The sequence below is a fragment of the Barbus barbus genome (genome assembly GCF_936440315.1).
Source record: "Barbus barbus genome assembly, chromosome: 10".
Taxonomy (NCBI): Eukaryota; Metazoa; Chordata; class Actinopteri; order Cypriniformes; family Cyprinidae; genus Barbus; species Barbus barbus.
In genome coordinates, this window is record NC_136738.1 from 29,228,037 (window position 1) to 29,253,769 (window position 25,733).

The window sequence follows — 25,733 nt, forward strand, 5'->3', positions numbered from 1 at the left end:
AGAATGTCTGAGGAATATCAATGCAGTGTGAGCCCGCTATAAAATAAATAAATAAATAAAAAAGGTCGCTCAAACTTCTGAAGAAAACAGGCAGGTGATCATACAGCATCACTAACAGCATGGAATTTAACAATGGCTTCAGGGCTGTTTGAGACCAGACACAACCAAAGCAATTATTGAGAAGATACCGATAGCTTTAGTGCTGTAACCTTCTGCCCTCAGGATACAAATACTTATTTTAAACCTCTGATTCTCCTTTAGTTTAACTACAACAGCACATTAGGGCTGAATAGTTTGAATAAAATAGTTTTATTAATTTTTAAATAATATTTATTTAAAAAGTATTAATATTTTAAAAATACAAATAAATAAATACATATTTTATTATAATATTTTTAAAAAATAATTCTTGTATAACCTTAAAAATAGTAAAATATGCACTATTTTCTATATTTTTCAATTTGCTATTTTACTGTACTAGATACACTAGGTACTGACAGATAGACAGATAGATAGATATTTATATCACTATTTAATTCAATCAACTGTGCAGCCCTTCACCTTGTCATTAATGTAAATGACGTAAAACCTTCTTGCAATGTAATTATCCAAATTACATTTTAAAGTTTCTATTATGAAAAAGCAGCTGACCACTAAAGCCAACAAATTGGTTTCTCGAAGGTTTATCTGAGCTCTGATGACGAGAGCAGATAACATTATCACAAAAACTATTAAAGTAACAAGCGTCTCTCTATCTGTGTTTCTTTGAAGTGGGACTGCAGTGAACATGCTCCTACGAAGACTCTTGAGATTGAAGTACAATACAATGTGCTCTCTGTTGAATGCAGTCGGAGGGGTCTGTTCAGATTACACACCCCACACCTCTCACTGACAAACAGCCTCAGAACCCACAGCCAAAACAACATGCATGCTAACTATTATTACCAAGGGGTCAGGGTTTAGCTGGTTAGCTTCTCTCCTGCTGGTAGATGCTATAACTACATCAGTATGTGGTCAAAACAGCATCTATTGATAACCATAAAAAAAAAAAAAAAAAAGGAAATAAATAAAAAAGTTGTGTATTCTGATTTTCTTTTATGAACACCATATTTAAAAAAAAAAAAAAAAAAAAAACAATTAGGAAAAAATATAAAATGAAATCAAATAAATGAATATATAATAAAATTATTATATTTTATGTTACATATTTTTCTGGAGATTTAACATTACAGTGAGATAATTTACTTTTATTAAAAAATTATAAAATAAAACAAATGATAAATAAAATTAAATTAAATTAAAAATATATTTTTTTTTTATTATTAAAAAAATCTAATTCAAAATTATTCTTGGAAAATACATACATAGATATATACATACACAGGTATATAAATTAAATAATTATTATTATTAACCATTTTTCCTTTTCCAGTCCTAATAATTAGTGTGGAAACAACTTGCTGATGCTTCAGGTTGATTCTGAAAAATACAGCTCTTTGCGCTCCTAAAAAATACAGACAATCATTTGTTTGGGCGTGACGTTGTGCAATCGTGCCATCTAATCATCATTTCTGATGGTGGTTTCCACGAAGCTAACAATTGAAGGTCTTTTTTCGGAGCACACCATCCTATTGGAAAACATGAGCTGTTTTGTTTGGTGATATCAAAATAATTATACAGAAGACGTCAGCTTCAAAGTGAGATGTCTGTTCGGAGCATCCCTTACCAGATGTTGGTATGATGTGGGATGCAGGATCCAGCATTAATGACAAGCCTGACGAAAGAGGAGGAGAAGAGCAGAGGGAAAGCACAGCTATCCCATTAAGCTTAATGTTGGCCTTGTCCCAAATGCGGCACTTGATGTGGACTTTGCTTGTTAGCAAGACCTTTTGTCAATGTATTACTGGAAAATACAATGTTAGGCACTTTGCGGTAATCTTCTGCCAATCAATATCATTATTTTATATAGATATTTATATATTTTGTTTGCTTAATTGCAGATCAATTCATTTTTAATGTATGCACTGTTATTTCCTATTAGTGCTGACTAATGACTAGTCTGACTGGTGTTGGCTAGATTAAGTAATGAATATGGTTCATCAGTCCGTACGTTTTACTTTTAACACTTAAGCACATTAAAAATAAAGTACTTTTGTACTTTTACTCAAATAAAATTGAAAATGAGTCATATAAACAACTCAAAATGAGCCAAGAACCTGGATCATCGAAACTTGAATGTGTGCACAAGTTAAGAATTAGTCCACCACTGTTTAGTTCATTAAAAATAATTTGAAATAAAATAATTGTTAACAAATATAATAAAACAAACTTTTTATTTCAACTAGCTTCCAAGGTAATATATACACATACCTTTAACTACTAAAAATTCCAACAAAATTGCTTGCATGATACTCAATCACATACATGATTGCAACCAATTTTAATTGTCATGTGCATGTGAATGAGATCACCGATACTTCAGCAAAACATTCAACATAGGAGATCTAGCTTGAACAATTATGCATGCATATTTGCTTAGAAACAACAACAGAAACACAACAAAGAATGCAGACCTGTCTTTAAAAAATCCCTTTTTATATGCTGGCATGTTATGAGTCTGACATATATCCTGTGTCCTGGATTTTATTATCTTTAATGATCCTCTCGGTGCTGCCTGTAATAAGCATCGTTATAAGTAACACTCAGGATGGTGTTTAATGTTTGCAGCTAGTGTAAGAGGAAAACAATGCCAGGTCTAGCATGGCACGAGAGCCCAAGAGGTCCCAAAACAAGAACCATTCCTCCAACTAGCTCACTACAGGAGAACATTCCCGTGATTCCGAGGAGGAACGTCCTGCTGGAACACGCAGGGGCCAATCAGAGCCCTGCAGAGAGGCAGGTGCGTGAACAGGCAGCCCACCGCAGTGTTCATGCTCACATATGGAGCGCACATTCAACAAACTGTGAATTCCTCAAGCTCTCTTTAAGCTGCGGGTGGTAAAGACACAACATCACTACCAATCTTCATGTATGCTAAAGATGTGAAATGATGATCATAACCTGTGTCAGAATATTTTAAGCATTGTTGTAGCTGTAGTGATTAATAAAACATGCTTGTATTTAAAAGAGACCGTTTCAAAAAAAAAAAAAAAAAAAAAAATTCTGTCATCTCATGACGTTCCAAATCTGTATGACTTAATTTCTTCTGTACAACACAAAAGATGATTTGTAAACAAAATTCTGCCATCATTTATTTAACCTTATTAAGTTTAAAAAATGTATGACTTACAGACAAAACTGTATGAAGCTATTTATTTAGTTCATTTTTAGTTAATAATAATTATTATTATTATTATCACAAATAAATAAATTACCACAAACTTAAATAAATGCATAGTCACAGGTTAAAAATTCTAATTTATTGATTTAATTAAATCATTTGATTTGTATTACTTTTTTTGACATACATAATTGACATAATTGAAATAATTTAATAATAATTGTAATTTAAAGTAAAATGGTCTTAAATTAAATGCTACTTTGTGCTTTTTTTAGTAAAAGCAAAGACCTGTTAGTGTTATATGCCATTGTGTTTTACATTTAAAGTTTTTGTTTGTTTGTTTTTTGCTAAATATGTTACATTAAGCATGTGCTATGCTAGTCATTAATTTGGACTGAAATAGACCAGAAGAACTGGTTTCAGGGCCACCACTCAAACATGCTGAAATAATTAATAACAACTTAATTTTTGAGCAATTAGCTTACAAATTTGCATTTATTCTACAAATTAAGCTGTTCTAATTCAGTGTAGTAACATAATTAACCATTTAATTAGAAGTTGTCATAACTTAAACAGTTGTTAGTTTTAAGCCAAAAGATGTGTTTTTATAAAGTACAATAAAAGTCAAAGGACTCCAATGTTATGTTGACCCCATTTAGTTTATTTTGTGTTGCACAGAAGAAAGAAAGCAATAGAGGTTTGGAATGCTCATTTTTGGGTGAATTGTCCCTTTAATGCATTGTTGGTGGAGATGCATTGTGAAACCATCTGTACAATGACTCCATACATGGAATAGAATTGTTTTTATGACTCTCAACAGAGTTTTGGTCCATGAAGACCAATTCAATTAGGTCACACGATATCAATTCTACTCACAGTCAGGCTCACCGCAGGAACCCAACACTGCTCGAATCAACAGAATGTACACACATACGCTCATCAAAAACAGGCAGAGTGATGACTACGTCCACATATCGAGTTCCTACAGACGCAGACGAGCCAACAAATGCCAAGCAATGGAAATAATCAACAATTACAGCAAGAGAGAATGTTCTGGGTTGGAGCGCAGGCAGGAACTTTAGTGCTGTGGCACTGCAAGAAAAAAATCCTGATGCATGACTGCTGATTTTTAGGTTTAGTAAAAAGCACTCCGAGCCAGCAGGAATTATTTGGGATTAGCATGTGGTCAGTCCAACCTCAGACATCTAGTCCTCATCTGCACAGTGACCGTCTCATACATGTCGCAAAAAAGTTTGCAAAAAATGTTAAACGCTGTTATTTTAAACTTTCTGTAAAAACAAAACAAAACTAAAAATATGAGGCAAACACAACTGTGTTTATCATTGCTAATAAGAAGAAATGAGATCCAAATCATCATATGTGACACTGGACCACAAAACTAGTCATAAGGGTCATTTTTTGAAAAGGAGATTTATACATCATGTGAAGGATGAAGAAATAAGCTTTCCATTGATGCATGGTTTGTTAGGATAGGACATTATCCTATTTGGCTGAGATACAACTTTTGAAAATCTGGAATCTGAGGGTGCAAAAAAAAAAATAATCAAAATATTGAGAAAATTGCCTTTAAAGTTGTACAAATTAAGTCTTTAGCAATGCATATTACTAATCAAAAATTAAGTTTTGATATATTTACAGTAGGAAATTTACAAAATACCTTCATGGGACATGATCTTTACTTAATAAACTAATGATTTTTGGCATAAAAGAACAATTTAAAATTTGGTCACACAGAATGATTTCTGAAATATCATGTAACACTGAAAACTTGAGTACTGATGCTTTGCATCGGAGGAATAAATTGCATTTAAAAAAAAACTTTCAAATAGAAAGCAGTTATTTTAAATTGCAATAATATTCCACAACATTACTCTTAACATTACTAGTACTCATTTACCCCTAAAACAAATGCGTGTGTATGATGCCTTCCATCTCATGGTTCATGTGCAATGTTTTACGCAAACATTGCATGGGAATCATATGAACTAATATGACGGACTCTGGTCGTGTGGTACTAAATAAACACTCTCCATTCTCTCTAAATACTACCAGCTTGCTGCATCTTGTTACTAAAGAAAGAGTTTAAAAGGCTTCTGACACATACCTCACAGCTGGCATGCAATGAAGGTCTGAATGTTCTGCAGTGTGAACTCAGCTGTAGGGTTTCCAGCTGCAGTAGAGTCAAACACATTTTGATGATTCAGTGAGATCTTGTTTTCTCACACGCTCAGTCGCTCACACTTTATTGCCCTCCATATGCAAACAAGAGCCAGGCTGATAAAAACGCATAATCAAATAAAGCAGGTTCTGATCAAACGAAACATTTGGAGTGACCCCTCATAGACAAACATTCAGCTTCAAAACACACAAAAGCAGATGATGAGCATGTGGTTATTATTTAACAAAAGACTTTTAGTTCAATTTTTTAAACGCATTGATGTTTAATAAAATATAGGCCTTACAGTGAATAGACAGACAGACAGACGATAGATAGATACAAACACGCTGTGCAGAGTTTGGTGAATATTGGTATATGAGTTAAAGTGAGAAAGACATTTTTTTTTACGTTTTTAAAAATCCACTTACTCCAGTTTGTACAATAACAGTGTACTGTTCAGACACACACCCGCCTGAACTCCATCCAACAGAGCAACTCCTAATACATACTAATATCCCTCATGGCAGTGCCAATGTCACAATACTATCTGTGTCTAATAAAACATATCATTCGTGTCTCTCTGTGTTTCCAGCATGTGTATTCTCTTCTCCTCTTCTGCTCTTCCTCCTGGGACTAATGGCTCATGCTGCTTGGCATGCTGTTTACATAATTTCCATACTGTCTTGATTACTCCATCTCAACCAGTTTGGGTGTTGCTGTTTGTTTTCCCAACTGTATCTATGCCTGCAGCGCTGAGAATTGAGTAGGAAGAACAACACATAAATCATGAATGATGAGTAATCATACTCCACCATCTGATAGGGAATGCCCAGACAGACTCACGCTTTTTGGGTTATCTTGGGATTGTAGACGCAATCCGTACGAAAACACTTAACTAGAACAAATGAAACTCTAGGGTGCATGTGATGTTCAGAAGTGTGCAACACCCTCAGTGTGCTTAACTTCTCTTTGCACGTCCTCTCAAACAGTGAGAGATTGCCTTTGGAGCTAAAGTGTGCTTCATTAAGTATTATGTTAAAGGTACCAAACAATGAAAGAATCCCAGGTAATCCACACAAATTCACTTTCATTATCCAGACAACTCATTCATCGTGTCGCGTGACAAAGGTCAAAGCTTGTGATGGTATCATGATCCCTACATGACGTCTCAAGGTCATATATAGCACACATAATAAATGAGAGAGAGATAAAACACTGTAAGATCACATTCTCTAAAAGTTAAAACCACACACAATATTCAAAACAAATTCCCTGTTAAGGCAGACATCACCAAGCCCATCCAAAAACACCAAGTTTATCCATGATATAATATATTTTTCTTTATTTTTTTAATATTATATATTTTTTCTTACATTCATTTTTTTCAGCTGCCATTGATTTTTCATGCTTTCAGCTATCAATAAGACTGCAGTACTCGGTGCTCTGTTTAAGAAATCCACTCCAGAGAAATGCAGAAAAGCCTGCATATCCCATCTGGATGTGTTCATAACTAAACATCTGATATGATGCAAGCTCTGGTGTTTTTTGTCAGCAAGTCAGGTACATGTGTTCACATCACAAAACGTGTCTCCTGAGGTAAATGATCCCGCTGTGTGAGAGAGACTAACTCCTCATGAACTCTGAAATGTGACGAATGTCAAGCAATGCTTAGAAACATCTGGAATACAAGCTCAGCTGTGTGACTGCAGAGACCTACCAAACAATCATGACTTATGTGCACACTGTAATTGCCATATTCATGAATGATGAAAATATTTAAATTTGTGTGATATAAATATTTGTTGAAAAAATAGGGCTACAGAGCTATAATAAAGCTATAGAATTTTAATGAAATTCTATATTCAATATATATTTCAATATTTATGCATTTGTTCTAAATCCAAATAGCCATTTTATTTAGTACATTATTTATATTTAGTATATTATATAAATATTTAGTAATTATTTTATGCTTTTATTGACATTTTAATGAATTACAAATGTAGCAATAACACATCTGAGTAATGATGCATAATGAATCAGACTTTTGAATAGATTTGTTAAAACGGACAGTTTGCACTGATTCACAAAAATGAATCAAATGAATTTACTTTAAATGCAAATAAAACTAGTCTAACTATATGGTCTCAAATGTCCAAATAAAAGTGTATTAAAATCATTGTGATATTCAGGAAACTGTTTTGAGAAAGCAAAGTTGTTTCTTTCAAAGATATATACAGTGTGTGACCTACGATGTTTAATCAAACATTGCATTAGTCAAGTAATCAAGACTTTGGGTTCATATGCTTTGAATCATAACATAATATTCTCACTCCTCTACTTCCCTGCTGAATGGCCACTATCATCACCTCTCGGCTTCAGTCTTGTTCAGTTTCACTCTATAAATCTCTGGTAATCTTATTCCTGTCCCAAAGAGCGCAGGGAGTTCACTTCCTTCAAGAGACGTCTCACTCATCAACAGAATTGAACATCAAATGCTTCAATCTGTCATTGACTTCACAATCTGTTTACCTTCCATAATTAGAGTCACAAAGGCTTGTTGTTGTGCAGGATCAGAACATCAGAAGAGACCTGGATGTGAGCGGCTCAATTATAGTCGATGGGCACACCCTAAAATCAAGAAGCCCGTGTGAAGGCATTGTTTTCAGCAGAAGAAGGCTGGAGCCGCTCCGCAGTGCTGAGGACGTGCAAAACCTGAGAAATACAGATGAGAATCAAAGGCTGGGAGCTGAGCCAGAGAGGAGGGACTCAAGAGCAAACAAGAGGAAAGCAGTGGAGTCTCAGGGACGAAGCTAATGGCCAAAACCCTTTCTGGGAGTAGTAGAAAACCTTGAGAATATCTTGAAGAACATCCTGGCAACCACGCTAGTGACTGCAGCAGCAAGTTTTGTACAGGCAAACACCACTCACATTTTTCATAAAGTGTAAGTCATTATTATTTTGGACTGTACTCAAGAGAAATAAACCTTTTAAAATATAATGACTATGTCCCAAAAAGCAGAGGGGGTCAATTTATTAATTTCTGAAAGTGGGGGTCATGTCCTTCATAGTACATAATGGCTGCTACACACTGCCAAGCTCATCTCCATGCCAAACCCAGAGTCTAGCAGCACCCCACAGCGCTATACAACCACTTTACCCAAAACTTCTCTATTACATACCAGGCATAAATCATCCTTAATGAGAAACTAGTCTCTCTGAAGTAAGTCCCCAGAACGGGAGACAGACCATTGGATATGAAATGATGCTGAAAGGCCCTGCCAGGGTGCAGCTTGCAACCCTTCTGTGCTTGCATATGAAGCGAAGGACTGCGTTGTAGCGCATAAGCTGACTAGGGGTAAGAAACGGCAAACCACTACTAAAATAAAACTTGCTGCAGGACCTTATCCAAATGAGGCATGACACTCCGCGGCTTACTGCATGGCCACAGGCTCGTATAGTAGCAAGATAAAAACACTGCTAGAAGATACTCAGCATGTGTTCAGAATTAACAATGCCACAGTAAAAATGGGTCAGAGAGTAAGACTAGGTGGTATAGAAATGTGTCAACCGGTAGAGAATTTGCTAAAAACCAACACTGAACTTCACAGGAATCATCCTGTAATCATTACAAAACCTAATGCGATAATTAAGAATGGCAAAACCTATAGAGTGCAAGTAAATCTGTATCAAATGTCTAAAGTCTCTGTTGCACAGCAGCACTACACTTACCTGGTACCGGAGAGCTTGTAGAACGAAATTAACTGATGATAAAAGTCCTATTCCTTAATTACCGAATGCGTGGCAGTGTATTCTGGTACTAAACAACCGCTTTAGCTGTGCCGTAAAATCTTATGGGGAGGAGAGTGTGGGTACAGGAGATCCTGCTGCTCAGAAGCCCAAAACACACACGCTTCCTGTCAACCACACCTCAATCAGACTTGAAACTTCATGAGCACATACGCTTACTTTTAGCAGATAATATATACACACTCATATGCATACACTTATATATAATCTCTACTCTGAAGCTTTATGTATATATATACATATATATATATATATATATATAAATTAATTAATTAATTATAATATATATATATATATATATATATTATATATACACACAGGTGCATCTCAAATTATTTCAACAATTCAACTCAAATTGTGAAACTCGTGTACGAAATAAATTCAATGCACACAGACTGAAAGTCTTTGGTTCTTTTAATTGTGATGATTTAGGCTCACATTTAACAAAACCCCACCAATTCACTATCTCAACATATTAGAATACTTCATAAGACCTATAAACAAAAACTTTTTTAGTGAATTGTTGGCCTTCTGGAAAGTATGTTCATTTAGTGAATATGTACTCAATACTTGGTAGGAGCTCCTTTTGCTTTAATTACTGCCTCAATTCGGCGTGGCATGGAGGTGATCAGTTTGTGGCACTGCTGAGGTGGTATGGAAATCCAGGTTTCATTGATAGTGGCCTTCAGGTCATCTGTATTGTTGGGTCTGGTGTCTCTCATCTTCCTCTTGACAATACCCCATAGATTCTCTATGGGGTTCAGGTCAGGCGAGTTTGCTGGCCAATCAAGTACAGTAACACCATGGTCATTGAAGCAGCTTTTGGTACCTTTGGCAGTAAAGTCCTGCTGGAAAATTAAATCAGCATCTCCATAAAGCTTGTCAGCAGAAGGAAGCATGAAGTGCTCTAAAATTTCCTGGTAGATGGCTGCATTGACTGTGGACTTCAGAAAACACAGTGGACCAACACAAGCAGACGTCATGGCAGCCCAAATCATCACGGACTGTGGAAACTTCACACTGGACTTCAAGCAACATGGATTCTGTGCCTCTCCACACTTCCTTCAGACTCTGGGACCTTGATTTCCAAATGAAATGCAAAATTTACTTTCATCTGAAAAGAGGACTTTGGACCACTGAGCAACAGTCCAGTTCTTTTTCAACAGCCCAGGTAAGACGCTTCTGACGTTGTCTCTGGTTCAGAAGTGGCTTGGTAGCCCTTTTCCTGAAGATGTCTGAGCGTGGTGACTCTTGATGCACTGACTCCAGCTTCAGTCCACTCCTTGTGAAGCTCTCACAAGTGTTTGAATCAGCTTTGCTTGACAATATTCTCAAGCTTGCAGTCATCCCTGTTGCTTGTGCACCTTTTCCTACCCAAATTCTTCCTTCTAGTCAACGTTGCATTTAACATGCTTTGATACAGCACTCTGTAAACAGCCACACCTTTCAGTAATGACCCTCTGTGACTTACCCTCTTTGTGGAGGGTGTCAATGTTCGTGACACTTATGACACTAAAGCTTATGACACTAAAACAAATTCCTTGTATGCGCAAGAATACTTGGCAATAAAGCTCTTTCTGATTCTGATTCTAATAATGAAATGATTAATGATTATGATTATGATAATGTAATGTAATCACAGACACTTGTAGGAGTGGCCTTGTTTTAACTTAAGCTGGTAGTAACATCCTAACTGTTCTGTTTTCGGTTAATTAATTGTGCTGAAAAATCCAATCTCTGGCCTTGTTATAATGGATGCCCCAGCTGAAAGCCACAGAACAATGGATAGCTGTGAGCAAGGAAAGAGATGATGGGAAATTATTGTGGTCAATGCACTTTGTTTAAACATATCAAGGACACGAGTCACAAACATGGCAATGCACCTGCTAAATAAGCGAGAGGAACTCATCCATGCACATGCAGCTCAGTCAGGAACCATATGGGCTTCACACCAGTGTTCAACGGAAGGGGTGGAGCGCCGCTTTTCCTGTTCAAGGGGAAAACACCCCAGACCAGCTCCCCACGACCAAACCCAGGAATGAGTCACCCAGAGTACTTCTTGGCTAGCAGGGGACACAGATTTTGGAAAAGGACCCATCATTGTTCTGTCCGCACTTAGTTGCTCTATTTGTCCTCAATTGAGACCTTTACATCTTTAAAAGCTCCGTAGGGTCAGCACAGTGAGAACTAGAAGTCGTTTGAGGTGGAAAAACATGCTCCCGAGCAGCCAAATCCAGGAAGCCATTGGCTCTGACCAATTCAGGAGCAAAATTGCAGTCCTCGAGTGGCTAAAAAAATAAACATGGTAAGGTTATAAGTCTCTTGCTAGCAGCCGGACAGTCCTCCAGCTGAAACCAAGAAACATTGAGCTGAGGAAATGAGGTGAAGCGTCGTAAAAGACAATGCTGTGTTTTCAGAGTCTCACGCCAGGACTAACAATGCGTTATGATCTTAAAAGGTTTTTTAAAAAAGTGGGAAAGAAAAAGAATGATTAGCTGTTTAAGAAAAAGGTGATTTATGGTGGTCAGAGTTCATTTTCTCACATTGACTCCCTAGGAGCTGTACTAAACATTACTCAGGCTGTTCCCTTCCAGCACAGTTCTTAACCCAACACACAAGTAAAAAACATTGTCTGCGTAAAAGTAGACACAGATACTTAGCCAATGCATCTTAACATTTATTTTAGCATTACTGTTGTGCTAACCACCTCAATACGTCAAACGCCAAAGTACCATCAAAAGTTGCAAGAAAAAGGATGTTCAAGTAAGTAAAATCGAGGGTGCACTTACTTTTTCCAGCATGATTACTCTGTCTTTTTAAAAGAACCACTTTTCTTATCGTGAAGAACATTTTCATAATCTAAAGAACCTTTTTCCACTATAAAGAACCTTTTGTTGAATGGAAAGATTCCATGGATGTTCAAGGCTCTACATGGAACAATAGATGGCAATAAAGAACCTTTACTTTTTAAAATGGCCAACTGCCTGTCCGCATATGTTACTAACATGAAGCCATGATTTAACTATGTGTGTTCAAAGACATTCAGAGTAAGTAGGAGGGAAAGACATTCAGATTCTATGTATAGTATACAAAGGATCTGGAAAGACCAGCTGGAACACAAACAACGACATCAGAGCATAGACATTCTATAGCCATCATATATTACCAAATACGGATGTATAGTTCAATAGACCAAAATGACTGATGGTTTTATCTCCTGGTCGGTACAAAGGCAATCTAGTGTATTTGCAGCTGCAGCTCCATAGGTTAAGTAGGAAGTTTTTCTTACACATAGTGATCATATTTCTCATTGCCAACGTAAACAAGCATTTCAGGGGCCCAAGTTAAAGCTGATGTGTATATTTTTCGGATGAATACTTTCTCCTGTTTGAATCTTTTAAGTGAAAAAAAAATCATTCTCATTCACTTCCATGCAATGGCAAGTCTCTCTCTTTTAAATCACATGACTGCTTTTCTACCTTCAAAGACTGACTACAGCACAAGCAAATTGCAATCGATCGGGCTGTGAAGGAACACTTCATTAGTTGGACCTAATTAACAAATATGCCCCTTCATGAGTCCATTTGTATGAGTCTGAACTAAGCTTGCAAGGCTTAACTAATAAATGAATAGGCCTAAATCTTGTTGGAGAAGTAATTCAAAAGATATAAATAAAGTTTAGTGAATGTGTAACAAAGTTCGTAGATTCGGGAAGAAGGAGGCGGGAACCGGCAAACATTTAAGGATTTAATAATCAAAATAAACAAACGTAAAAGTACAGCGGCAGCCCCTCACGGACGACTACCGCACACAAAACACAAAATAATATCCAGGCCTGGTCCTCTCTCGTCTTCCACTGTCGTCACTCCTCCTTTTATCCTTCCGGAGCTCCTCCGTGGGACTCGAGACCGGTGAGTGTCGCAGGTGTCGCTCATTATCATTAACTCCACCGGCCTCGCTCCGTTCCCACGGCTCTCGGCCCCGCCCCACTCACCACATACCCCCATCGCCCCTCGCAGGCCGGGGGGTACCCTCGAGGCTGCGCTCTACCCCCCCCCTTCCTGGGGGTACGGACAGACGAGGCGAGAGAAAAGGAGACGGAAGGATGAGGAGTGACAGAGACGAGAGAGGGGAGAGAGGAAAAAAAATAAAAATCGGTCCGGTTCCCGGACACACTGCTGGTTGGTCCTCAACCAGCTGAGAGGCTCTCACTCGCGGTGCCATGCGATGGTACTGGACCTCTTTGGTGGACGGCTCGACGCCCCGCCTCCTGGCGGACGGCGATGGCTCCTCCGGTCGAGGGCAGCCGGTAGCGAGTCCCCCATTCCCTGCTCCTCCCCATCATGGCGGATGGCAGCAGGCTACGGCCACTCGGCGAATGGCGCCGACTCCTCCGCTCCCTCTCGGACGGCAGCCCCCCTCCTCGACCCAGGAGCACGGCAGCGAGTCTTCCGTCCCACCTGATGTTCCATCGCTCCAGCACCACCGTCGCCTCGGGCAACCAGCGGCCGTCCCCGCTACTCCCTGCTGCCCGATCTCCTCAGCACCGCGATCCCCCTCAGCAGCGAGGGCTCTCTGACAGCGTGTCCCTCCTTCCTCCCGGGTTTCGGCACCAATGTAACAAAGTTCGTAGATTCGGGAAGAAGGAGGCGGGAACCGGCAAACATTTAAGGATTTAATAATCAAAATAAACAAACGTAAAAGTACAGCGGCAGCCCCTCACGGACGACTGCCGCACACAAAACACAAAATAATATCCAGGCCTGGTCCTCTCTCGTCTTCCACTGTCGTCACTCCTCCTTTTATCCTTCCGGAGCTCCTCCGTGGGACTCGAGACCGGTGAGTGTCGCAGGTGTCGCTCATTATCATTAACTCCACCGGCCTCGCTCCGTTCCCACGGCTCTCGGCCCCGCCCCACTCACCACAGAATGATTTATTGACTCATTCATAACACACGGAACCTAAGGACAAGATAACTAAATAATTAACGTGAACCGATTCAAAAGATTTGAGTCACTGAACAAAGTTGATTTGAATGAATTATTGACTCACTCAACACAAGAAACCTGCAGAAAAGGTAACCAAGTGAATCAATGAACAAATCTTAGTAAAGAACTGACTCAAAATATTTAACACACTGAATGGTGAGTGAATGGTTTGAGTCATTCGTAACAAAAACAAATCAATGAACAATGTGAACTGATCTAAAAGACTCAACTCTGAAAGACTCAACTCTACAGAAAGGGTAACTAAATTAACAAACAATTTTTTTTGATGAACTGATTGAAGATTTGAGACACTGAATAAAGCTCAGTGATTGATTCAATGCCTCACTGAGATGAATCAAAATCCCCACCACGAGTCATTATTTTTGCGATTCTCATTAGTGACACCAATTATACACAGCAATCAAACATTTCACCTTTAAGAAACATGTCAGACTACACAATAAAGCCACTTCTGACATCTCTGACTAGATGTTTTCTCACACCTTTGAATTCACACTGATTTCCTCTGGCATTTCCAGTAATTGCCCTCTTCAGCATGCTGACTCTCCCCGCAGTGAACTGGCACCGTACACACGTGCTCACCGCCGGCATCTCACATTAGCTCTCTACAGCTCATGGCTGGCCTTTGAGTCTAATGATTCATTTACTCTCCCACTTAACCTCACTTGCCTATATTTACAATCACCCAGAGACTGTAACTTAATTTTCCAGCCTTTGGAATTCAAATCAAGTCCAGTCTCGCGGACGTGCCTAAACTCGTCCAAGCCCGTGTGCAATGAACCCACCGTGAACCGCTGCAGTCATTTCCGACCCCTTGTGAAACCAGGCTAAGCTGTCGACAGAAATGAGCAATCGTAATGAGAGACGTTGGAGAAGGTGAATTTGTTGTGATTGGAGCTGTCTGAGCAGCACAACCTTCTGCTATCTAAGACACATTTATGATGCAAGTCATTCTCCAGGTTGAAATTTGTCCCAGCTCTCTTAGCTGCCAAAAGACCCACTTTTCTACTTTTCCAGTAAAAATATCCAAAAACCCTTCAAACAGATGAGAAACAAGACAGAATAAGACTGTATGTTGTGTGTATGAGTGTATTTTGTCTTACTGCCACTGTCAGATATTGTATTTTAAGTTAAAAACAAGTGTAAAAAAGCTATGAAAATAAGTCCTAATATTCTAAGCAATGTTTTTTATCTTGACTGATGGCATTTTAGATGTTTTTACTAGAAAACAAGACAAAAAAATTTAAACTCAACTAAAAATCAATGTTTACAGTCAACATACTATGTGTTTTTTAGGTGAAGGATTCTTTAGCATGTGTCTGTTAGCAATGTCATATTTGTGTTCATGTGCCATTTGTCTCGTTTCTTCCAACATTTCTCAGAGCAGAGCCAGTTATCCGCCAAGTCTGGACAGTGCAAATGGTCTGAGCATTTGTTTTTTGTGGCAGAGGTTAGACAGCAGCCACATCTTATCTAAATATGGACGTGGAGATTTATGGAATAGCATGTCGGTGTGGAAAATGTTCATCTGACAAGGGCTTGAATTATATAAATTGCCTGGATTTGTATTGAGATGTCAACATGAAATTAAAATTGACCCTACATTTTTAGAATGCACAATCCTAGACTTACTGTGATAATTTGCTGTACTTTATTTTTTTTAAAAGTACAATCTTTAATCATAAAAACAACGTTCTTTTTACTATTACTCAGGGATCTAACGAGAATTAACATTGTGAGCTTAAGTGGTGAATACATTGGAATTAATTGGAATAAAATAAAATTTACAATTAAAACATTTACAATAAAAAAAAAGTAAACACTTTTTATTTTTTGTTTCAGAAGAAAGGTTTCTTTACTTTTTCAGAAGATAGGTTTCTTTTTGCAGTTCATACAGCTTTTCCCATTGACTTTAAGTAATTTCTGTAATAAAAACGGGAGGAATTCAAAGGCCAGCTCTGCATCACTCATTGTCATTTTCATCTTTTATCTAATGACAGGAAACGAATTGCATCCATTCTTGGATGATTTGGTCGGAAATTCCTCAGTGATTCTGGCGAGGGAAGTTGTTACACGTCTCTAAACAGCTCTGGAGCATTTTTTGAGCCTTAATCACAGTTTAATCAAGGGAGCTTCAGGGTGTCATAGCTGTCCTCCCAAATCAGACGCAATCTATCAAACAAAAAGCCCCGTCCTGCTGCTTTTTTTCTTTTTTCCTTGACGATCTCAAAGAGAACACATCCCTGCAAGACATCCTGTTGTTTCTACAAAGTACACAGCAAAATGCTCAAGTGTTGTTGAACGCCAGTGTACACTGATCTGCAAAGCAAACTCAGAGATCCAAAAAACACACCCCCCTTCGCACCTCTGGAATTTCCTGTGGGTGCAAAAAAGTGCCACAGAAGTAGGTATGCCTAGCTGCCCGACACAAACACACACACATTACCAATATACACAATAATAGCTGCCATATGGAGCTCAGAGATGATGGAGAGGAGTAATCAGCGGCTCTGTTCCAAAAAACAGTAAGCTGCCTACGTAGGCTACATTTTAAGCACATAATCGTTGTAAAAGTGTTTTTTTGTTTGTTTGTTTGTTTTTCCCTGTGATGCCATAAAAGAACCATTTTGGGTTCTCTAAAGAACCTTTCAGTGAACAGTTCTTGAAAGAATACTTTTTTTCTTAGTGTGCAGAATCTTTTTTTCGCTCTCAAAACACCCTTCAAAACGGGACTATCATACAGGAAAGGTTGAGGGGCTTAATTTTGGGGAGGGTATTCTAGAACAAGGAATGAGTTTGCCAAGCCAAACATGTCCTGGGACAGCATGCAGTTGTTTTTTTTTAGATTCTAGAGTATGCCAATACCCTTCCTCTACCAGAGGGGCTTGTCCACTATCAAGGGAAAAAAAATATCCTCTGTGATAAGATTTGTTTGGTTTCCAGACAGAAATGTGATGGTGGATTTGAAAAAAGGAGCCTAACCTGTACAAGCAGACGCAACCATTTAGGGAAGTTCTGAAGGCTCACAACCTTGTTTTCAGTCTCTCACAACACAATTTCAGTGTTACAGACATTCATTTTTATGCAAAACCTGTTAAAAAGAAACTTTTTCAAGTGTCTAATATAACAAATCAAGCATGCTTTGTTTCTTACCTTAACCTCACACTTCCTGTGGCAGACTAACCGGCAAACTGCAAAGAAACAAAGAAAAAAAAAAACATTATTTTATCACATTTTATAAATTCAATTGTGCTTTTTTAGAAACTTTGTTTACTTAGGGATGTAATTAGGATTTAAGTAAATTGTGGGCTTTCTTCGGCAAAACAAAATAAAATACTTAAAAAAATATTATAAATATATGTTTTTCTATAAATTTTGTTTACCATTAAGGAGAGGCCTAACTAGGATGTAAGTATTAAACACATTGTGGGCTTGGGCAGAAAAAACAAAGCAAAGCAGAACAAAATAAAACAAAACACAAAACAAAACAAAACAAAACACAAAGCAAAACAAAACACAAAACAAAAATAAAAATAAACATTCACTTCAGAAGAGATGTTTTCTTTTAACACATTCTCTCTCATCTTTTTACGCTGCAAAACTTGTTTACCCTTGTTTACATTTGCCATTAAAAACTTGACATTACGCATACACCCTTCACATCAGACTCACACATCCTGCCTTTCTGTTGGCCATAGTGGTTGAGCTCAAGCAGGGCCGCAACAACCATTGACATTGAGGAGGACGTTCCCCACAAGATCATTCAGATTAGTGGTTGATAATTATGGGTTTTCAATGAACATCGTCTGGGATTCATGTGAAATGGAGGGAAAGCCTTCAGACATTTATGACTGATGTAAAACTGCTTGACACAACAAACGTTGTTTGCCAAACAGCTATTCTTCAGCAAATATTTGCAATAAACAGTGTAGTACGTTCACAACTGTTAATGCTTTGGTCTTGTATTGTCAGATCTTATGATAATTCACTGTTATGTAAACTTTAGCTTGCTAAAATCGCACTCTGTGACAATTTATCAGGCAAAATACTTACAAAAGCTCTATTTTCATGGGATTTGTTTTTTCCTCAGAAGGTTAGAAAAATGTTGTTTTGCAGATTTACATAATTTTAGTCTAGTCCAAAGCTGTTTTTATTATGCAATTTTGGTAAATTGCAGAACAAATTATCTACCATCTTCATTATTAGGATCATGATGGTTTGAGAACTAGCTGCTGGCATATAACCTGGATTTAAAATAAATAAAAAGTAAAAAATAAATAAAATAAAATGTATTCACATAAACATAATTTAAGTAAAATAAGTGTAAAATTATAAAATAAATGTCATGAATGAATGAATTAATGAAATTACCCACATCCAGACAATTTACATGTGCATTTTAGCAATATGTTACAAAACAATCAGTCTTGTTCAATGAAATCAAATCTGTACTCAATTAATTATTTGTTACTCAAATGTCATTTAGAAAACTGATCCAGCTGAAATAGTCTTACAGATTCTCAGAGTATCTGTGGGGCCCAGAGAACATAAAGAACCTCCTATCCGAGCCCATTCCAATCCACCTCATACAGGTACAGCACACTTCAGCAAACAGCGGCCCAAACGCTCCTGCTCTTCTTACACAGAGCCCACTCTGTTCCCCATGTCTGACCTGCCATTCCACAGAGAGGGGCGGAGCCTCAACAACAGAGGGTCTACACACAACCAGGTTTTTTTTAGTCACTGAGGTGATGAAATGTCTCCAAAGCCACACCTAATACCTCTCAAACTCCACTAATGACAGACAGAGACAACTACAACTTTTTTATGTCTTTGTGTCTCTTTTATAAAACCTAGTGAGCTGCCTTGTTACACACTGCCTACATAGGGAACGAGAGGCTACATTTCAGTTGTTTGATTTTTCCTCACACAGTGCAAAACAACTACAAAAAACTTTTCTTAGTCTGTAATTTATGTAATTTAGTCTTGTTTTTAATGGAAACTTGTTTCCGCCACAGGACTATTTTTATCATTATTTTTAGTTAACGTCTCACAATTATGACTTCATATCTTGCACTTCTAAGTCGCAATTACTTTTTTTTATTCCATGGAGGAAACAAAGAAACAGAATTGCGTAGAAACTCAGAATTGTGAGAGGGGAAGTCGTGGCCTAATGGTTAGAGAATTGGACTCGTAATGGAAAGGTTGCAGGTTCGAGTCCCCGGCCGGCAGGGATTGTAGGTGGGGGGAGTGTGCGAGAATGTATGAATTGTAAGATATAAACTCAAAAAAATAACCAGTATTTATTTTTAACTATATATCTTGTAAAAATGTTTATTTTTCTTACTTTTTATTTTAAATATAACTTTTTTTCCATCTAAACAGTGAGGTTTAAAGGGCTTATTTATGATGTTAAAACAGAATTAAAATCCTTCCAATATTAAAATCATAACTGCAAAACAATTCAAATCATCATTATTGATGCATACTCATATACTGTATCAATACTGGCTTACACAATTTTGCAACTCAAACTAATTTTTCTTGTTCTAAAGATATTCCGATATTCTGCAGAACAAGACAGAAACATTGATTAAGAACATGTTTTTGCAGTTCATAAGTGAATGATCTAGGATATTCTAGAAACAAAATGTTTTTTGAATCAATATTTTTGTGTTATTTTACATAACATTTCAGCAGCAAAACCTTATAAGACATCAAACAGTACAATCTTGCTGCCTAGCTTCTAAAGTCTGCAGTCTGGAAAGTTGCCTATATGGCCTTAAAATGCTCCCTATGTAGGCAGCTCACTAAGTTTTAGAATAGAGCCCATCTTCCTCCTCGGCCCTCTATTACCCTCTTTTGAAATCCAGGTCACAGCATGAAAACACCGGACTGGAGGCTCCTACTTCTCACACATTTCCTCAATCTCTGATGATTTCTTTAAGAGTGTGAATCTAATGTGCTTTGGGAAAATCCAGAATTTCAAAGAGTTTAAAAATATGTGCTTATTCTGGAGCAGACTGTACCTTATGTAATATTGCCTTTTTGCTGTCTTGGTTCACATTTTTCTGTGCATACGTTATATTTGCAGTGTTTATTTTCTTAACTCATTGGTTTAGTCTTTGAGAATAGTAGTGAACGTCTCAATAGGGTAAAAGTGACCATGGGAGCCTTTCAGGAGTCATAGAAAAAAAAAAAAATAACTGTATTTTGGCTTCAGGTCCGCATAGTTATTGGCTTTTTCATTTCAGGATATTTTCATTAGCATGTGATCCTCCTGTTTGGGAGTGTATCGGATGTGAGACAGTTTAAAGAACTGATGAGTGTTTCATTCTGATGTGGCTTAGTGGTTGAAAATCTGGACTATTTATGCAACAGGGTTGCAGGTTATGCATTTGGCAGACACTTTTATCCAAAGTGACTCGCAAGGTGTGCATTCATCACATTGTCAGGTTGTGTGTTCCCTGGGAATCAAACCCACGACCTTGGCATTGCTAGCGCCATGCTCTAATAGTTACAGAGCTGCAGGAACATCTACCCCAGAAAAAGGTGATTCATGAGCTGCCATCATTGAGAGCAAAGCACTTAACCCCAGATTGCTTCAGAGGACTGTACCTGTAATACAAAGTAAAAAAAAGCGAAAAGAGGCCGTGCTTTACAGTGATTCTGCATGTGTAAGAGGTGTTCATCTGTAATGCACGGCCTCGAGTGGCTTGATGATATGATAAAAGTCACCGATGGTGAATAAGTAAAACGCATTTATAAATAAATAAATAAAAACCAAAACATACATTTGAGAGAAATGGGCACTGAGATGTTCTAATGCATTCAGATATCTTTGTTTTGGAGGCTCGGTCTCATCTTCTAACTGACTATCTGATGCATACTGCACACAAAAATGACAAGAGCCACCAGAAATCACTAGCTCCAATCTGAGTGGCAGCTGAGCTGACACATATCTTATGGGAGTCAGAAAGTCCAGCAGTCCACCTAGAGAAGGACAATTCATGTTTATCAAGGAACCAAGTTGATGAAATGAGCAGTGGTGAAGAAAAACAAATGACTGGATTTGACAACATTTACCACGTTAGTTGTATTAATTCTTCAAAATTTGGTTAAGAAGATAGTTGAGATACTTTCAAAGTCATTTTTCAGTGCAATTCTGCTAGTTTCTTCACAGTTGTGCGATTGTTTTAAAATGTTTTTCCACATCTATTATTGTCAGTCATGTTTCTTTTCACAACAGACGCACAAACGTGCCCCATGTGGGCTTCCCAGCACGTTTCTGTGCACACGAGCCCTGAATAAAAGATCAGCACTACCATATTGGGTGTGAAAGTGCATTGTGGGGACCGTACGTGGGTTTGCCTTGTTAGGAAGTCAGGTCTTCATGTATAAACACAGAGAGGCAGAAGAGAGAGAGAGGTGGAGGGTGTGTGAAAGAGATGTAGGGAGAGAAAGAGGATTAGGAGGGGGCTGCTTAATATCTGACACAAGGACTTAAGAATGTTCAGAAAGCGAGAGAGAGGAGGAGGAGCGGGGTTGGCATTTCCCATGCTGGCCTTTTGTAATGGCCAGCGGTCCCAGAGGGCTGGGCCGTGCCGGGTTACACAGAGAGCACAATCACAGAGCCGGACCACGAGTTTCCTCACATACAAACACACTGGACGGCACTCGAGCAAACACACACACACGGACCACTTCAACATGCTACGGTCATTCTCTCAAACCGAATGGGTCCCCTGAGTGCCGCAGTGCCAAATGAGGGTTTAGCATTTTGGCACACTCAGCGCTTACAACAGAACAATGTCAAACGCTGGCAATTTTGCTATACTGTGGCAGATAACTGCTTTAAGTTATGCACACTTGAGTGAGACAAAGACATATAGTTTCGAGAATATTTTGAAAATGTCTTTTTTTTGTTGTTGTTTTTATAACAAAAACCAATGGGGTTTTAGGCCCCAATGTTCTTCAAAACATCTTTTGATGTTTGCAAATTTTCGATTTGAAGTTAACAAACTTAAGCTATCTCTTTAAGATGTGGAAATGTTAATTACTGCCAAGTAACATCATCTTATCTTTAAAAAAAAAAAAAATAGGGGATGGATCAAAAAAAAAAAAAGGGGATGGATCAAAAAAAAAAATAGGGGATGGATAAAAAAAAAATAGGGGATGGATAAAAAAAAAATAGGGGATGGATAAAAAAAAAAGGGGATGGATCAAAAAAAAAGGGGATGGATCAAAAAAAAAGGGGATGGATCAAAAAAAAAATAGGGGATGGATAAAAAAAATAGGGTATGGATCAAAAAAAATAGGGGATGGATCAAAAAAAAATAGGGGATGGATCAAAAAAAAAATAGGGGATGGATCAAAAAAAAATAGGGGATGGATCAAAAAAAAATAGGGGATGGACCAAAAAAAAATAGGGGATGGATCAAAAAAAAATAGGGGATGGATCAAAAAAAAATAGGGGATGGATCAAAAAAAAAATAGGGGATGGATCAAAAAAAAATAGGGGATGGATCAAAAACAAAAATAGGGGATGGATCAAAAAAAAATAGGGGATGGATCAAAAAAAAATAGGGGATGGATCAAAACAAAAATAGGGGATGGATCAAAAAAAAAATAGGGGAAGGACGGACGGACGGACGGACTGATGGATTTTTTAAAAAGATTCACAAAAAAAACTGTAAAATGTTTCAAATATAGTAATTCACTGAACACGCTGTACCACAAGGCTAATATATATAAACCACCCGTTCATTAATTTTCCAGCAAAACCGACAAAACGTTGGATCCACAACAGCCAAAGTAAGCACTAAGTATACTCCCTTTCACCATTCTACAGTTAAACCACAAGGCATCCCACAGTAAACTAACAACTGGATACACAAACACTAGGGTAAATACTGAACTGTGTGCTGTTTTCTGCACTGAACACACTATTTTGAGAACCTCTGGCATTATGATTGATAACTTTGTTCACTGTGTGCTTTCATTTTTGTGACGTATCAACCTGACATGTGAGGAGCACAATCCATTTCACAGATAAATGTCATATTTTAAGCACACAGACACACATTTAATTATCTATCTAAATGAGGACACATCACAGGCTTTTTATGTTTTCATATCTTAATAACTAAATAAATAACTGCCAAATGTATCTAATATTCCACAGACACACTCAATACCAAGTACATGAAAAGCCTGTGTGTGTGAAAGTGAGGAAAACTCATGAATTATACAATCCATCCATTTAACCTCTATTACATTGGTCTCAAACTCAATTCCTGATCCAGCTAATCAAGCTCTTCAGGATCACGAGAAACTTCCAAGCAGGTGTGATTTGGAGCTGGTTGGAGCTAAACTGTGCAGAGCTGCGGCCCTCCAGGAACTGAGTTTGAGACCAATGCTCTATTATATTTTGCACTCTGTGTGACCCCGTTCTGTCCATTCAGAACACTCTCTATCTACTTCTAAGTGTGATTTCAGGTGTTAACTAAGAAACAAACCCCCTGTGCAGCTGTTAAGCTTTAATATCCTGTATGGACTATTTATCACAATTCCCTCTGATGCTCATCTGGTGTGGATTCCGAGCTTTTCTTCAAGTTTAACTCCACTGCAGTACTGAATCAACATGCTTTCTGTGAGCTGTGCTCATGCGCCTGGGAACGCAGGATAAATCACTGCTACATTTGTTGAAACAGCTGCTGAATTCAACACACATTACGGTGGATCACAGTGCTTATGTAATAGTACAAGAAATTAACAGCATACAGTGGTAACTCTTCAAAGTGTGTGAAGTTTGTTTGTTTGTTTGTTTTTTCAAGAAAATCAGAGCAGGTTGTGGTTGGAGGGCTTTTTTTTTGCAATCTAAAAACCCTGAACATGACACAAACGGGATCTCTGCTCAATTTAAAGGCTCATAATGTATATACTTGCACTGTCTCCTAGTGGCAAAAACACATACTGCATGAGCTTATCTGCAAACAGATGCAAAGAAACAGCTTGTGGACAAAAGATACTGCAGCAAAATATCTATAAACAATCTTTTCTCATATATTTGTTGCACAATTTAGTATAATGGCTAGTCCATGTCAAATCAAGTAAGGTTGCCCATCAAATTAGTACTTGAAAATTAGCAAAATAATGCGCCAATTGTAATATATATTTTGTATTTATAATTATACTATTTATAATAATAATAATATAATACAATATTTCATTAAGAACAGAAATAAAGCTTACCAAATATTAAAAAAATGTATATATAAAATACTAGAAAATAAAACCAGAAAATACTAATCATTAAACGGGCTTGTGCAACAAAACTATATACATTTCCCATCATTCTCAGTGGAATAACAAATAAAAACACAGATAAAATTATTACACAATGCTCATTAATTGTTCTTTAATTTGTTGTAGTAGTGCTATAAAAAAGCCTTTATCTATGTCTGACAAGCCTAAGCCTTGTCTATGCTAAATTATTGTCTTTGGTAAATTATTACAGACAAAATATATATATATATATTCTGAGCAAAATTGCTTGAATGTGCAACTTATTATAATTACGTATAACTTCCATCAAAGTCAATAAGTAACATATGGAAGGTATGTGTGAAGACTCTGGAAGATTAAATATATATATATAACCGACCAGAAGATGTCAGCGTCTCATTGGTGTGTTTAACCTCAAAAGCTATTTGGGGTGCTGGACCCTCCAAATCAACATAATGGCTACAACTGAAAAACTGCCTACTCAGACTGCTTTCAGAGATAGTAAGTCATCGAAATCTAATCAGATGCTTAAACAACATCCTGTCTATTAGGATGCCTCCTTATGTCTGCCATCATTGCAGATTATCAGACGTTATGGTGCCTTAGAAGGTCTGCAACCAGATTCAAGAAAAGACGCCTTATGCTGAAAACTGTGTTAATTCCGGTTGGTGATGGAGCTTTAATTTCACACCAGAAGGCTTTAATGAAAATGTGGAGGTTTCTCATGAATACATTTTCAGCTGTAGCAATGTAAAAGATTTAAACAAGCACAAACAGGAGGAAGTCCTGCATGTGTGTTCACTGCCATATCAAATGGAAGGTCATGCTGAGACGGGGAGTTTTAGCTGATTAAAGTGATGATGTTAGACTCAGCACAGGCAGAGCTCGTCTATAAGCGGGGAGAAATTAACGGCCGTCTTCATCAATCTGCTTATCTCATTTCACTAATGCAGCTCCAGGAGAGGAGTGGCAACTTCAGGAACCCCTAATGAGCTGTAGTGAGTGGTTATGTAATGTGTGTGTGCCTGAATCACAATGGCAATGATGGATGGATGAGAACAAAAAATAAACAGTGCGTGATGGACCTGCTGTGGGAAATTTTTAAAGGTGAAGTGTGACATTTCTGAGACGTCAAATGGAATTGCAATCAATTTGTTTAAAACTGGCG

At 37.7% G+C, this 25,733-nt stretch overlaps 1 protein-coding gene across 4 annotated transcripts in view; it reads right to left on the reverse strand.

Annotated features, from left to right (window-relative positions):
- LOC306876396 (tensin-1-like) overlaps positions 1 to 25,733 on the reverse strand; it is a 230,550-nt gene that overhangs the window by 108,097 nt on the left and 96,720 nt on the right. For all 4 annotated transcript variants that reach the window (XM_079427510.1, XM_079427511.1, XM_079427512.1 and 1 more), the window contains exon 3: positions 17,432 to 17,469. In XM_079427510.1, coding sequence (XP_079283636.1) covers positions 17,432 to 17,469 — 38 coding nt within the window. The remainder of the gene's footprint in view (positions 1 to 17,431; positions 17,470 to 25,733) is intronic.